General features: G+C 40.0%; 1 protein-coding gene across 3 annotated transcripts in view; it reads left to right on the plus strand.

The window, feature by feature from the left end:
- plppr5b (phospholipid phosphatase related 5b) overlaps positions 1 to 14,901 on the plus strand; it is an 89,943-nt gene that overhangs the window by 39,703 nt on the left and 35,339 nt on the right. For all 3 annotated transcript variants that reach the window (XM_035950765.2, XM_035950763.2, XM_023275871.3), the window contains one exon: positions 3,051 to 3,183. In XM_035950765.2, coding sequence (XP_035806658.1) covers positions 3,051 to 3,183 — 133 coding nt within the window. The remainder of the gene's footprint in view (positions 1 to 3,050; positions 3,184 to 14,901) is intronic.

Below are 14,901 nucleotides of genomic sequence, written 5' to 3' on the forward strand. Positions count from 1 at the left end.
GATTTGAATTGAATTAAGTCTGACAAGTACCAAATTGTTATTGCCAGACACCGAGGCCCTGAGCATTGCAGAAATTGTAAGATTTATTCAAAGCAAGCAGAGCAGAAATGTTTGAAGACACAAAGAGGATAACTTTATTATTTGATCTAAGCATTTCACTTAAAACATTAAACAGTCACAATCTGTGACACACAGTGTGACTGTTTCTCTTGAAACTTGAAAACAACACTGTTTTAAAGGACCAGGTCCTACTCATTCATCTAAGATACATGAAAATGTATCTTAGATGTATCTTTGAGATTCCTGAAAACTGCTGGATGCAAATATAGTGGCCCTCGTCTATCGAGGGGTTACATTCCAGAACCCCCTATGATAGACAAAAATCCAAAGTAGCCACCATATTTATTTCATTATTTCTATATATTTTAAGGCCTTATAAACCTCTCAAAGCTACGTAATTTTAACGACATACAAACTTCTCTATGGGATGACGATGAGATGAATGATGCTGAAAGCTGCTGTACACGGAAGACAGAGGAGAATGATGCTACGGTCGCTGAGCCAATCAGAGCCCAGCGCTGTATGCTACGCATTGCATTTCCATGTAATATTCTTTTAATGTGTTTTAATTATTATTTTTTATATTATTTATATTTTACATTTTTTAGGCTTGAAAATGCTTATGTTACCGCAAAAACAATTAAAATAATAAATGTATAAAAACACCTATATACTGCGATATAGCGAAAAATCCGCGATACAAAATACAATTTAAAAATCTGCAATATGGCGAGGGATACCTGTATTGCACATAATTTCTTTCATGAAATGAAAATGTGCGAGTCCCAGAAAGCTGCTGTGCTGCAGCTGGACGGCTGTCAGGACTCTGGCTCTGGTCAAACTGGGCAGTTTTAATCTTAGAGCCTCGTAGTTGTCATTATGTCTGAAGTTGCTGGTGGCAGCAGTCAGATGGAGAACAGTAGAAGGTTTAATGTGGCTGGCAAGTTGTGAAGCTGTTGGCAGCAAAGTGCAGCAGCTGTCACAGTCTGAATTTGCAGTGGAGTTTGGTAACAGAGTGATAGAATATACAAACAGATTAGCTTTTAAAGCTCAAACAGATACTAATCCTTCAGGACTGAAGGGTTCTTGCTGAAGTTCATATTGCACAAATATAGATTTTTGTAAACAGATGTTTCAGCTGGTACTAAGCAGGAGTTCCCCCCAACCCTACACAGCAGAATGCATTGAGCCCAGCAGATGTGTGGAACTGCTGATCTGCATGATGCTGGAGCCCCAAATTTCACTATCTACACTCAAACCAGCAGAAATACAAACAGCTGACCGACGCCATTAATCCGCTCGACTCTACTCTGATCTAATCTGTTCTGTTCTTCTGTTGACTCTTCTGCTGTCTGCTGCCAAATAAAAATATGACAACTTCAGTCCTTTGTTTAAATGAGTAAATACACTACATAAACTTTAGCGCTTAGCTGATGAGGAACTCTGGTTATTGAGTCTGTTGACTGTTAATAGAAGCAAATGTAGTGTGACTAGTTGGGTCAAAGATGAATGGGTCAGTGAGGATGGAGGCCATAGTTCACTTCCTGTTTGCTAGCTCTTTAAAACTAAATGCAGTGACCACTTGTTTTTAAAGAAAATGTAACTATGAATTTGCGAGTTATTTTTGAAGATTTTCACCCATTAAACATAGAGCAATGGATGGGATCAGGAAGTCAGAAAGTATTGAAAGATTAACAGAGACTGACATCAGATTGCCGGTTTGGATCTCCACACTGGATTTATTAATAGTTTAGAATAAAACCAGTTCTGTACTAACCAGAACTGGTTTTATTGAACTGGTGGTGCATCAGGACATGGTCAGGATTTGTACATGTGGTGGAACTTGGATTATGATGTGTATTGCTACTGTTTCAAAAGCTCTCACTATTAAAAATATATTTTTGCAACTGTATTGTCACATTGTTGTGTTTTATTTCTGCTGCATCAGTGATTACTGACTCATGACCAAGTGAGTGTGATTTGTTCTCTCGTTTGGTTTTGAACAGGAAACATTGAAAGTGTTGGGTTTTGCTTCAGGTTTGAAAGCTCACTCTGGCCTGGTGATTGTTCCAGGGAGACTTGTGAAAATCTGGTAAATGTCCCCACAGTGTTTTTTTCCACAGAGTAGAGGTTTCTTGTTTTGACCATGCAGCTGTTTGAATTTGGACTTTCTTGATTTTCATGTTGAGAAATTTCTAAAAAAAAAAAAACTAATTCACTGCCATGTTTAATTAGTTGAACTGTGAGTCACCAACAGTCCTGTTTTTGTTTTTTGTTTCATTATTTAAGTTGATTGGCTTTAGTGTATTGAAATAGCCTGAATCTGACAGGTTGTTAATTATTATTCAACACACTTTGAACTGAAGCAGCTTTGTGGGTTCCAATGGTTTGGGTTCCTTTCAGCCTTGGAAAGTTTAGGGACAATAACAGTTCTATATCCAGGCTACATCAGGGACAGATGGAACTGTAAACCAGATCACATTTAAAAACTAGAAAAGCACTCAGACAGCACTCATTCCAATGGCTGAAATCTTTAAAACATTTGTACATCCAGACTATAAGCCACATCACTGCTAAAATCTAATCACTTGGTCCTTGTGTGATTTCTGACCTTCCCTGAAAATTTCATCCAAATCCATTAATCTGTTTTTGAGTAATGTTGCGAACAGACGGACAGACAAACCAATGGCGATTGTCACATAACTCTGCCTAGGCTCCGCCTCCTGGGCGGAGTGAAAATGAAAAATTCCTCAGCTTATGCACACACACTCCTGTCACAGCGCCGTGGGCTGAGTTCTCTCCATATGTTTCTGTGTGTTCTACAGCTGTGTCTGTGCAGATGGAGCCCATTGACAAAACAGTGACTAGAACTCTGATTGGACAGAGTGTGACAAAATGGTGCTGCCAACACAAGCAGCTCAGACCTCACAAATAAATGCTCTTATTATACTCTTTACTCTGTTTCTGTCTCTGGCCTTTGTTTCAATCAGATCACAATCACAGAGACTGTGCTGTTCCTGGTTCAGTACACATCCAAAGAGTTCGACCGTTCAGAGAAGACGCTGGCCACTGGAGACTGCTGTTACCTCAACCCCCTGGTGCGCAGGACCTTCCGCTTCCTAGGTAAGTCACAGGCATCTGTCAAGCTAGTGATCTCTGCAAATGTATTTTTAAACTCTGCTGTGTGCTTTTAGATGCATAGTTGAACTTAATGGAAGCATTTTATGGAAAAAAATTGATGCTGACATACCACCCATTCACCCTTTAAAAACAGAATAGTTGTGGAACATTTCTGTGAGTGAGAGCGAATACAAGTCACTTTGAACTGACTGCAGGTATGAAATCTGTATGTGTTATCCCTGAAATACACCAGCAACATTTATGTGGTATATGTTGTGTCTTGGGCTGCACAGTGGCTTGGTGGTTTGTACTGTCGCCTTGCAGCTAGAAGACCCCCAGTTCACGTCCCAGCCTACGATCTTTCTGTATGGAGTTTGAATGTTCTCCAGCTTCCTCCCACAGTCCAGAAACATGCTGAGGTTAATTGGTGATTCTAAATTGTCTGTAGGTGTGAATGTGAGTGTGATTGTTTGTCTCTGTGTAGCCCTGTGATAGACTGTTACCTGTCCAGGTGTCCCCTGTATTCACCCTCAGTCAGCTGGGATATGGATCATAATGGATGGATAATGGATGGATGTTGTGTCTTTCCCAATGCCAAACCCTCATTAACTTGGAACTCAACCTTGTCTTTGAATAAGCTGATAGAAAAAGTAGATAGGCATTCAGACAAGGCATCTTCCAAGTTTGAGAAGAGTTGTTGCCAGGAAGTGGAGTGATATCACTCATTTCTAATGATTACTGCTACTCACATGCTTTCTGTGAACTTTCAGCTACAAAACCAATTCAATATTGTTTCTGGTTAGTTCATGGAAAAGGGTTTTTTTGGCTCCTTCCCACTGACTACTTGCTCATAGGGAATCCAAAGGCAACTTTGGATTGTGGGGTTCTCTGTTCATTGTGTACAGTTCATAAAGTCTGTACCTTGCTATGTTACATGCTGTGAGATGACATATGTTGTGAATTGGCTCTTTGTAAATAAAAATGAACTGAGTTGAATTGGGTATACCATGCAACAGCAGATAGAAACCTGCACTTAGTGGTGTAAAAAGTTATTTCTGCCAAATGAACTGCCGAGGCCTCCAATCTGTTTCATATAATCAGATTTATGATTTTTCAAAGCAGAACTATTAATACAAACTCATTTTTTCCCCTTAAGTGGCACATTCGAACCATTTAAGACAAATTTCCACATTCGGTGTTTTTATTTTTCTTATTTTTTTGTATTCAGAATTTTCCTGTGTGTATAAAAATAAATATCAGCCATGTTAGCCATGGACAGCTTCATTCTAAAAAGATGTTCTAACTCTGTCTTCATCTCTGTTACAGTTCAGCTCTGTAAAGTGAACTTTCCAGTGCACACACATTTTTTCACATGTACATGCACACATATCTTTCAGCAAGTGTGTTTGATACACTGGAGGTGCATACAGACAGGTAAAAGAGCAGAGGAATCTGCTTTCTAATGAAGCTCATACGGACACACAGCGTCTTGGTGTGTCAAACACACACTGCAGCACAGCTTTGGCCTTCCCTTGCCTTTTGCCATCCTTAAGTGAGAGCTCGAGATAAAGCTGCAGAAGAGGATTATTACCAAGATCCCTGGGGGGGAATCCACTTGGTGACCTGGCTTTACCCTTGCATTTACACTTCCTGCCTGTAATTCACCTTCTCATTAATGTTAACAGGCCTCTCAATGAAGGCTAAAATCCCTTTTATCATTAGAGACTCACTGGAATTAGTTATCATGTATTATACACTGGGACAGTGGTGTATCAGAATAAGGATTATTTCTTTGTGTTAATTGATGTCAGATTTGAAGAGCCCTGCACTACGACTTCATGTTAAAGTTGTCTTAAGGAGGTTTCACCTGCAGAGCTTCTTTGTATCTCTGCTTCCTCAGCTGCAACAGTGCTGCACTTAGAATCCCACTGCTCCTGCTAGAGGAAACATTCATTTAAAGTGCTCTATGCAGGATGTTGAACATGAATATATCATTAATGTGGCAGCAAGCCACTGTCTTCTATTTAAAGATGTAGTCTGTATGGTGTGATCTGAGCTACTCTGTTTTGGCAACTGATCTGACCACACATGCATGTCAGTGTATGTTAGTGCACATTAGTGCAAAGGAGTCTTTCCAATGAAACCGCTGGCTCTCCAAACACTTCTAAATAGACTTATAGTTGTAAAGTACACAAAAAATGTCCTCATTATGCAGATTTACTATCAAATCCTCCCCTGCAGCCAAAAAACATTTGATTGCTGATACAAGTCAAGAAAAAAGAATGGAGATCCCATTGAAATAGCCTCTTCCTGGAATAATTAATAGTACAGTACTGAGATAGATAGAGTTGTGATGCCAGTAAAGAGGTTTCAGACCCCATTAGATGCTTTCACACCTCCATTTGACCCTACTGTGATCAGTGTGTGAAGACAGGGGAAGAAGGTTGGATTAGAATGCCTGGCTGGTTAGGCATCTAATTGTTTCTCCTCTCTTGTTGCCCCACTTGAAAAGTTTTCCAGGCAGAAACCCTGGGGCAGACCTAGAACTTGCTACAGGGGTGACACAATTTCTTTGATTTGGGAATGTGCTGGGGGATAAGCGAAATTTATGTTCCACCACTAAATGGTGAGAAAAGAGAGGCATAGTAACATTCATCCAAACGTCCATGATTAGATACCAAGAGCAACATTCCAGGTGCACTCTTCAACCACTAACTGGTTTAGATAACTCACATAAGCATTTTTTTTGTTTATTTTTCTGCCTATGTTTCTTGACCTGTTAAGTTCATTTAGTTTTGGCAGTTTGGCAAATTACTTTGACAAGAGAAAACGTCGTGACTGAGGGATAATAGACCAAACTATAAAAATTTTAAACAGAAATTTTCCTTCATGGTAATGTTAGAGCAAGATAATGTCGTACAGCACCCTTTGTTGGACTGTGAATGTCTGTTGCATCGTGCTGAGGTTGGTGGACTGTGTAAGCACCAGGGACAATGATGGAAGGTCCAGTCTACTTGGTCACTCTGTCACAGACATACAGTCATGGAAACAGTTAGTAGATCACCTTGTTTTCTTCAATTTCTTGTTCATTTTAATGCAGTTGATGTCCACTCCAGCCACCTTCCTGGTTAGGAGGAAGCCTGGAGAAGCTACAAACCAGACTGTCTGCCCCTACAGTAAAACATGGGGGTGGATCAGGGACCATCTGGGGTAGTTTCAGTCTGGGTGGAACAGGGCAAATGAACCAGGTCATGTACAGGACTACTCTTGAAAACAGTCTTCTTCCATCAGCTGGAAAACTCTTTCCTGCCTCCAATGACTGGATTTTACAACAAGACAAGGTCAGTTAAAGCCTGGATGGAGAACCAGAACATTGGAACCATGCCTTGACTGTTCAATCACCAGATCTAAATCCAACTGAAAGCCTGTGGAAAATCATCAAATGCAAAATGGAGAACCACAAACCCAAAAACAAAGCAGATTAGTTAGAATTAGTGAACAGGAATGTGCTGCTGTGACAGCAGAACTATGTCAGAAGCTGGTGGAGAACAGCCAAGATGCATGGATGCAGTCATCAGAAACAATGGTTATGAATCAGTACTAACTCCTGTGTGGATCATGTGACTAAAACAGACAGAAAAGAAACATGGAATCCTAAAAGCTGTTTTTGACAGAACAATACCATAGCTACTGATGGGAGAACTGAAGTTATTTTGGTTATTATAAAGAAAAACATGGAAAATGTCTGATATCAGCTCTGAAATTAAACTATTATGAGCTATTTTTGTTGTTAGCATTGTATTTGTCCAAACAAATGTACCTTTAGTTGTAGCAGGCATTAAAATGAACAAGAAATTGAAGAGAACAAGAGTGGTCTAATCATTTTTTTCCATTAGTGTGGTTCAGTATGTTGAATATGTCTAACACATTTATATATTTTGCAGATGTAAACCTTAAAAGCCAACACCTCAAAAATTTTCATTTGTAGAAATAATTCAGCTGAGAGAGTTTGCATTGCATGCTATGTTTGAGAAATGGAGATGGATGTCTTTTTAACGGTACGAAAAGGGTGCAGACAAGTGCCTCTGCACTTAAACTAAATGCCACTAAAGCAAACTGCCTAAGAGGTGCAGCACTTTCTGTCTTTACCAGCTTTAACTAATGAGTGTATGATGGGCTGTCAGTGTCTCTTTACAGTAGCATTAGCAACAGGACTTATTTGAAATCACAATGTACTATTGAACATAAATAATCTTGAACTCCCATTATGTTCAGTGTGTCTGCCTGTGTGTATTCCAGTGCATTTAATCCATGACTATTGGTAGCTACTTTTGGCAGACTTGTTGGCACAGTGAGCTGGCACAGATGAATGAATCCAGTGGAAACTCTGCTGTGCTGTATGAAGTGAATGGATCTCCCTGTGCTGTGAAGTTAGAAAAAAATGTTTCGGCAACGTATGATTCTCTGACTTTTCCCCTGAAAGCATCTAGTCATATTTATGATTCGTTTCATATGTACCAGCAAAATACCAGTAAACATACTGACATTTCCATCAGCCTCAGCAGTGTTAATTTGTCAACATTAGAATTTCTACACTTGTAGAAAATGAGCCAGCCACTCCCCTCCACATTTCAACTGGGACAAAAGGAAAAAAAACATCATTACAGCTTGAATTCTTCTGTCCTTCATAGCATCTATGGCTGATGCTTGTTACTGAAACTAAAGAAGGATGCATTATGTAGTGAATCGAGTGACAAAATCACAGGGTGACACATCGCGTCCAAACAGATGGGGTGCCAGATGGAAAACTGAACAGCTGTGTCTCATACATCACATCACCACACTTCTCAAGCTGAAAACATGCTGCTCTGTGGTTGCCTTCATGAGATACTCATTCATTTTACTTGTTAGACCTGAACTACGGATGTGTTACTTGACGTGAGGTCATTGCACGATCTTGAAGCTACCTTGTTATGTATACTATGTACTAGGAGTGTTCATGGTTTGTGGTTAATCATTAAATTGGTGTTAATAATTTAACAGGTCACAAACAAATGAACTGATCACGCAGAAGATGATGGACATTCATGTCAGAAAATGTATTGTTCATTAACTGTACTACCTGATTGCAGCACTGTTTAATGAGATGGAAGACTGCAGCTCATTTGTGTGCAACGCTTCAGCGACCTCTGGAGTTGGCTGTTTGGACTTCGGGCAGTTGTGTGTTGGCAAGCAGAAAGCATTGTGGAGGTCTAGCTAACATTAGGGGACTATGACAAAGGCGTCTGTGGTGCTACTGGGACAATGTTCCTTCTGCTATTTGTAACATAAAGATGCATACACTTCAGTGTGTTGTTGGACCTACACTAGAACATTTTTTCAGGTGATGCTCCTCAGCTCATTCTGCAGCACAGCTTCTGACAGAGCAGTCCAACCCCGGATGCAGTATCATATATTCCAGTATGAGGAGCACAATAGTTGGATCATAGTTAGCCTTACAATGGAGAATGGCAATTGTTCAGAGCCCTCACCAAATTTTTTTGTGTGGTCATAATTTCAGTGTCATGATGATGTCAGTGTCCAGGAACCTTGTCCAGAGCCTTTTAGTGACTCTTTGATGACACCAATTTGTTGATTGCAACTCCACCACTTTTGTGTTCACTCTACTCTTCTGCTCTGTCCACGCAGACAAAGGTAACGTTTGAGCAGAATATGGTAGAAAGATTGTGTGTTTGGCTCTGAGTGCTGTGGGTGACCTAAATGCTGACTGTCTCCTGTGCAGACACATAATGAACAGCACTGCTGCCACTGCTCACACTGCTACACCTTCCCTGTAGAAACACTGGAAGGTCCTGCATCTGATCATGGACTACCTCATCCCTCGTCATATCAGTTCACTTTTTGCGGTCTCACTGTATCGCACATTTTTAAGTTGTATATATCTAATTTTGTATTGCAAAATTTTTTGCTATATTGTGGGAGTTTGCAGTATATAGGTATTTTTATATATTTATTATTTAAATTGTTTTTGTGGTAAAATAAACATTTTCTAGCCTAAAAAAATTGAAAACAATAAAAAAAATCTAAAAAATAGTAAGTAAAACATATTTTAAAAATTAAATTTAATTTAAATTAAATCAAAATAAAATGCGTAGCATACACCGCTGGGTTCTGATTGGCTCAGCAACTGTAGCATCAGTCTCCTCTGTCTCCTGTGTATAGCAGCATTCAGCATCATTCATCTCATCATCATCAGTACTGCACAGCTAGTTTATCATCATTTAAGTTGCAGTATATTCACTGGTTAGTACCCATATAGAAGTTGATATGTTGTTAAAATTATGTAGCTTTAAGAGTGTACAAAGTGTTTAAAAGCATAGGAAGTGTTTACAAGAGTGTGGGAGAGGTTTATAAAGCCTTAAAATATCTAGAAATAATAAAATAAACATGGTCGCTACTTCGGATTTTCGCCAGACGAGGGACCGCTGTATTTGCATGTGAGACACTACATGCCTCGATGAAGAGCTCATGTTTCACAGTCTGTTTTTTCTTTCACTGTTGCCATTGTGTGCTATTATTGTTTCCATGTTTAGCATCAAGATCTTTGCCAGCTATGTTTGATCAACACACAAAAATTTGTTTGTGTCAGCTAGAGAAAAAAATCTATTAACACTTTCCCATACATGCAAGATACCATGTCATGTTCATGCACTTTGTGTTAATACAATATAAATGTATCTGTATGCCATGTTTTAATGAATTTTCTGAAATGTGGAGTGGAATGGTATAAAATAGCATCGGAATCGGTGAGAAGCTGTTACTCGCTTGCCTGCAGTGCTACATTGTGGCCTACAACTGGCATGCACAGGCTAAACTCTTTCAGCAGAGTTGCTCCTGCATCTTTTCCTTTGTTTTTCTGGCCTCTCTGCTGATGTCGGAATGGGCCAGTATTCATACGTGACATGTTCCCTGTGCGTGCTTGCGTTGTACATTTGTATTTCAGCATGTCTGCCCAAGTGTGTCTATTCAGGCGTATCAGTGCATGTGCTTGCACATGCTTGTTGCCCAACGTTTACACTGCTGCTCTAAAGCATTTCTGAATTAGAGCAGCATCACGTGATCCCCGCCATCTTACAGCTCCACAGCCTCCCTTTTCACTCAAGCCTGCCGTTACTTTACATAATGACTCACAGGGCTGTGCTGTTTGGGAAAGATTAAATTTAGAACACAGCCGAGGGTTGTGGCGCTCTCACACACTCGTCTTCAGCAGTATGTTTTTTACCTTTGTGCATTGTCAGGCTTTGCTTGTTGAACTTTAGATTTAGGAGGTTCATGCACAGCCCACTCTGTCAGTGACATTATGTAAAGGAGTCCACATAGCATAAATGTTTAACATGATGCGCATTTTTGCAATTGTATGCAATTTTAAAGTGCATCGATATCATTTGTAAAAATCTATTCAGCAATTGTCCTTCTATATACATTACATAAAACTTATCTCTAAGCTTTTAGAAGTTAAATATTTAAACAATAACATCATTCTGATCAGGTTTTTCTAAATGACAGTGAAACCTGTGACATTAGAAGTCACATATATCCAGATATCTCTTGATTTACAACCAATGCGAACTATCAGTACCACTTCAGAAAATAGGGTGTCTTTATCAGATACGACAGAAAATTAGCCTGATTCAAGTTCAAATGCTGACAAATAGATATGGTTCAATATATAATTGGGGGACTTTTTGTAACATAGCTGACAGGTATCATAGTTGACATTTTTGCTGTTTTCAGGCCTAAAATCAACATGGCCACCTATAACCAAACACCACATGGCATTTTAGAGAAATATTCTTCTAACTTCCATCCATCCATTATCTATACACCGCTTAATCCTCACTAGGGTCGCGGGGGGGGCTGGAGTCTATCCCAGCTGACTCAGGTGAAGGCAGGGGACACCCTAGACAGGTCACCAGTCTGTCACAGGGCTACATACAGAGACAAACAATCACTCACACATTCACACCTACGGGCAATTTAGAGTAATCAATTAACCTCAGCATGTTTTTGGACTGTGGGAGGAAGCCGGAGTACCCGGAGAAAACCCACGCATGCACAGGGAGAACATGCAAACTCCATGCAGAAAGATCCCGGGAAAGCCGGGACGTGAACCAGGGATCTTCTGGCTGCAAGGCGAAAGTGCTAACCACTACACCACTGAGCAGCCCTATTCTTCTAAATGTTATATATAAATTAGTGAAATTGAAATTGACAGTTATTTCTAAAGATATTGCAGCAAACCTGTTTTACTATTTTATATTAAATAAGTCAGAAAGCCTTGGAGTCTGGTCAGTCTTTTCTTCAGGAGGAAATGACATCATGTGGAGCAGGTCATGTGATCTGGAATTAACACACTTCCTGGAGAGGTGTTTTTGTAATGAGGAACTTAATGGAAAGTGATTTCTCAGACAGAGATACGATTTGTTATTTTCCATATAAAATTTGATATATTGCCAAAACAGAAATATCTGTCATGATTATCTGAACTTAATAAAAAGAACACAATCAAAACAATTTCTGAATCAGTTCATTTTATTATTGTTTAGCTAATTAGAAGGTGGTTGGTATTAAATTCAGACGGTTATTTAGTTGACATTTTAGTGATATCCATTTTTTTATTAAAAAGTGATTGTTTCCATAATAAATAATTATGCAATTTGTAAAGACATGATCATAATGAACATAAAAAAACTTTTTTTTTTTTTTTTTTTTTTTTTTTACTTTCAATAAAAATGTATGCAAGATATATCCCATGGACTTCAAAAGTCCCTCAATTATATACTGACCCACATTAGTTAATGAAAGAAATTCCTGAGGCTGGCTGTGCTAAGTTACTGTAGGCTTCTCAAAGCTTGGAGGCTGATGCCAGACTTTTGGGACATACAAGAAATGCAAACTATACAACACCAGTCCAAAGTCTTGATTTGTATGATTCACTGAACTCATCCACTGGATTTATAGCAGCCGTGTCACACTCATCTTTCAGTCAGAGCAGCATCTCCAGACTCTTCAGGGTTACTGATGTTCAAGTGTTTCTGGCTACTCCTCTGTCTCCTTTTATTCATCATATAGTTTTTCTTGTTCTCAGCCTTTTGTTTTCACTTTTGACAGGTGTTTTTTTTTTTAATGCTGACAGAGTGTTTTGGGGTGGAGGAATGTTGAGGGGTCTAAAGAGCATAATTTGATATAATCTACAGGTAATTTAAATGCCACAAAGAGGCTGTCACTCTTTCTGACCCGCCTCCATCTGAAGCATGTCTTGACTAAATGTACAAACTTAAGGCTGCTAGAAGCTGTGTGAGTTTTTGTGTATGTCCCCTGGTGCTGCCGTTTGTTCTCACTGACATTTCATCACCAGTGATACTAAAACCATATACCTTTGCAATGACTGTAATGAGTTCAGACGACACATCCAACCTGAAAGTCCCGCTGATTAGCCAGCAGTGGTGCAACACTACTACTGCTTAACTTTTCATCATCAGCCCTCCCTGCAATTCATTTCTCCCGTCATTCCTAAAACTCTCCTTGAGTACACATCAAGAACAGCTTCATATACAGTATTATTACCACAATCTTCCTTCATCATCTCGCTGTCCAAATGCAAAGTTAAATTATGTAATAATTCTGCATGGACATTCATAAATCCATTTAAGCGTACATTTTCCCTGCAACATCTATGGAGCAGAGTGTTTTCGCTTTGACTCAGATCTTGATATTCAACACCGCCTGCTGCTCTTGGGTTTCTACCTATAATATGTGTGTGATAAAGTGTTGTGTATGAGCACAGGAGGTGTCTGAGAAACTATGATAACTTTGAAAATGACTGGGTTGTGCATCATACTGCAGCATTGTGGAGACGCTGGCACTAAATCAAAGAAAAGGTGCATTGCTTCAACACTGTTTACCCTCCAGCACACACAGATATACCCCAAGATACAAGGTTCCCATCATGCCTTTGAACAAAAGCATGCATGGCTACACAATGACTACACAGTAGAGGCAGGCAAACTGAATTAGATTTATGCCCTAATAAGCAATTTTAGTTGACCCTGTCCCCAAAGCCAGGCAGGATCTAGAGGAGTAGGGGGCTTGGGTTGTTAGTCATCCATAAGTCATCCACAAAACACATACTGCCCACATTTCCACATTTATTGCAGGGAAAGTGGGACAGCGCCAGAACAAAGATCTGTGTGAGGAGAGCTCAGCGACTCACTGCTGGACAGAATCTATTTGATGCTTGTTATGAAATGGTTCTGTCAGCATCTGGAGCCTCCGCTGCTCATCTTTGTGGCTACTGGAAAATGAGACTCTTGGGAAAGAAGAAGAAAGATGCACCCGCTGCTTGTTTTCATTAATATCTTTCATCTAAATGCACACCAAAGCCTGGGTCGAATTATTTTGTAGTAGCCCAAACACTAGACAGTGATTGGGAAAGCTGATATTGTTGCCCCAGCAAATCATGAATCCTGGACATCTGTGTGTGTGTGTGTGTGTGTGTGTGTGTGAGAGACAGTTGTCTGACTGAGCGTCTGTTTGATAATTTGGTGTGACAGAAGGCCAGGCTCTTGGAGGAGGAAAGCAATTGTTTCTGTTAAATCCCTTCAGTCGCTGAGACGTACAGCCTGGTTTGGTGAAGAGCAGCATGAATACACAGTGGTACCTGTGTGCTTGCTATGGGTGATCACTGGGGATTTGTGTTACTGGTATGGACCAGGAGCACAATTCCCTGCAGACAGAGGGCCTGTTTTATGCAGCATCACACAGTGTGAATGAACAGCAGTTGTTTGTGTTGACATGAAAAGGGTTTGTGTGGTTATAGAGAGGAACCATTGACACTGAAAATACAAGTTATGCCCTATTCACACGGGATTAGTATTACCTGGGGATCTCTGGTAATTTGTGAATTACCCCCCCACGTCTGTGTTTCTTGCAGTGCATTTGCATGGGATAAGTGAAGTCTGTATTTCACTCGAATTTACTGACATTACAGCCCGGATATGATGTCAAATCTGTGCACATTGCAACATCTGCTGTTGGCACAGAATACGGTGTGGCACTAACTACAATTCAGACAGTCTTAAGACACTTTACAGAACCCATATTCCTGAACCCCCAGAGCAGCCCTAAGGTGACAGAGGCAAGAAAAACACCCTTTTAACAGGGAAAAAACCTGGAGCAGAACCTGACTCTAATGTTGGAGGAGCCAACTGCTGCCGGCCGGGTGGGTTGAGAGGGACAGAAGAGGTAGAGAGGTAGAGATAGAGGGATGGAGGTAGAGATAGAGGGATAGAGGTAGAGGGGGTGGGGGATGGAGAGTGATGGGAGAAGAGGAGGGTGGGGAGTAAGGAACATATAACACAGAGTTGGATACATGTATGATAAGACAGATGATACAAAGTACAAGCTGACATGGAAACTGATTCATGGTTTACTGTTATGGTGTACGGCTCTAGCATAAATATATTACATATATAGCTGGTAGTAAAATTCAAACGGTGTTTAAGAACAGTGTCACCAGGACAACAGAATTTGTGCTTTCCAAAACCCTTCGGCTGATACGTCACTGTTAAAGCCTTTGTTGCAACAACGCTATTGTTAGAGTCTCGTTAGGTTTAGGCACAAAAATCACTTGGTTAGGTTTATGGAAAGCTTGTGGTTCGG

This window comes from Amphiprion ocellaris, chromosome 22 (genome assembly GCF_022539595.1).
Source record: "Amphiprion ocellaris isolate individual 3 ecotype Okinawa chromosome 22, ASM2253959v1, whole genome shotgun sequence".
In the NCBI taxonomy this organism is placed as follows: domain Eukaryota; kingdom Metazoa; phylum Chordata; class Actinopteri; family Pomacentridae; genus Amphiprion; species Amphiprion ocellaris.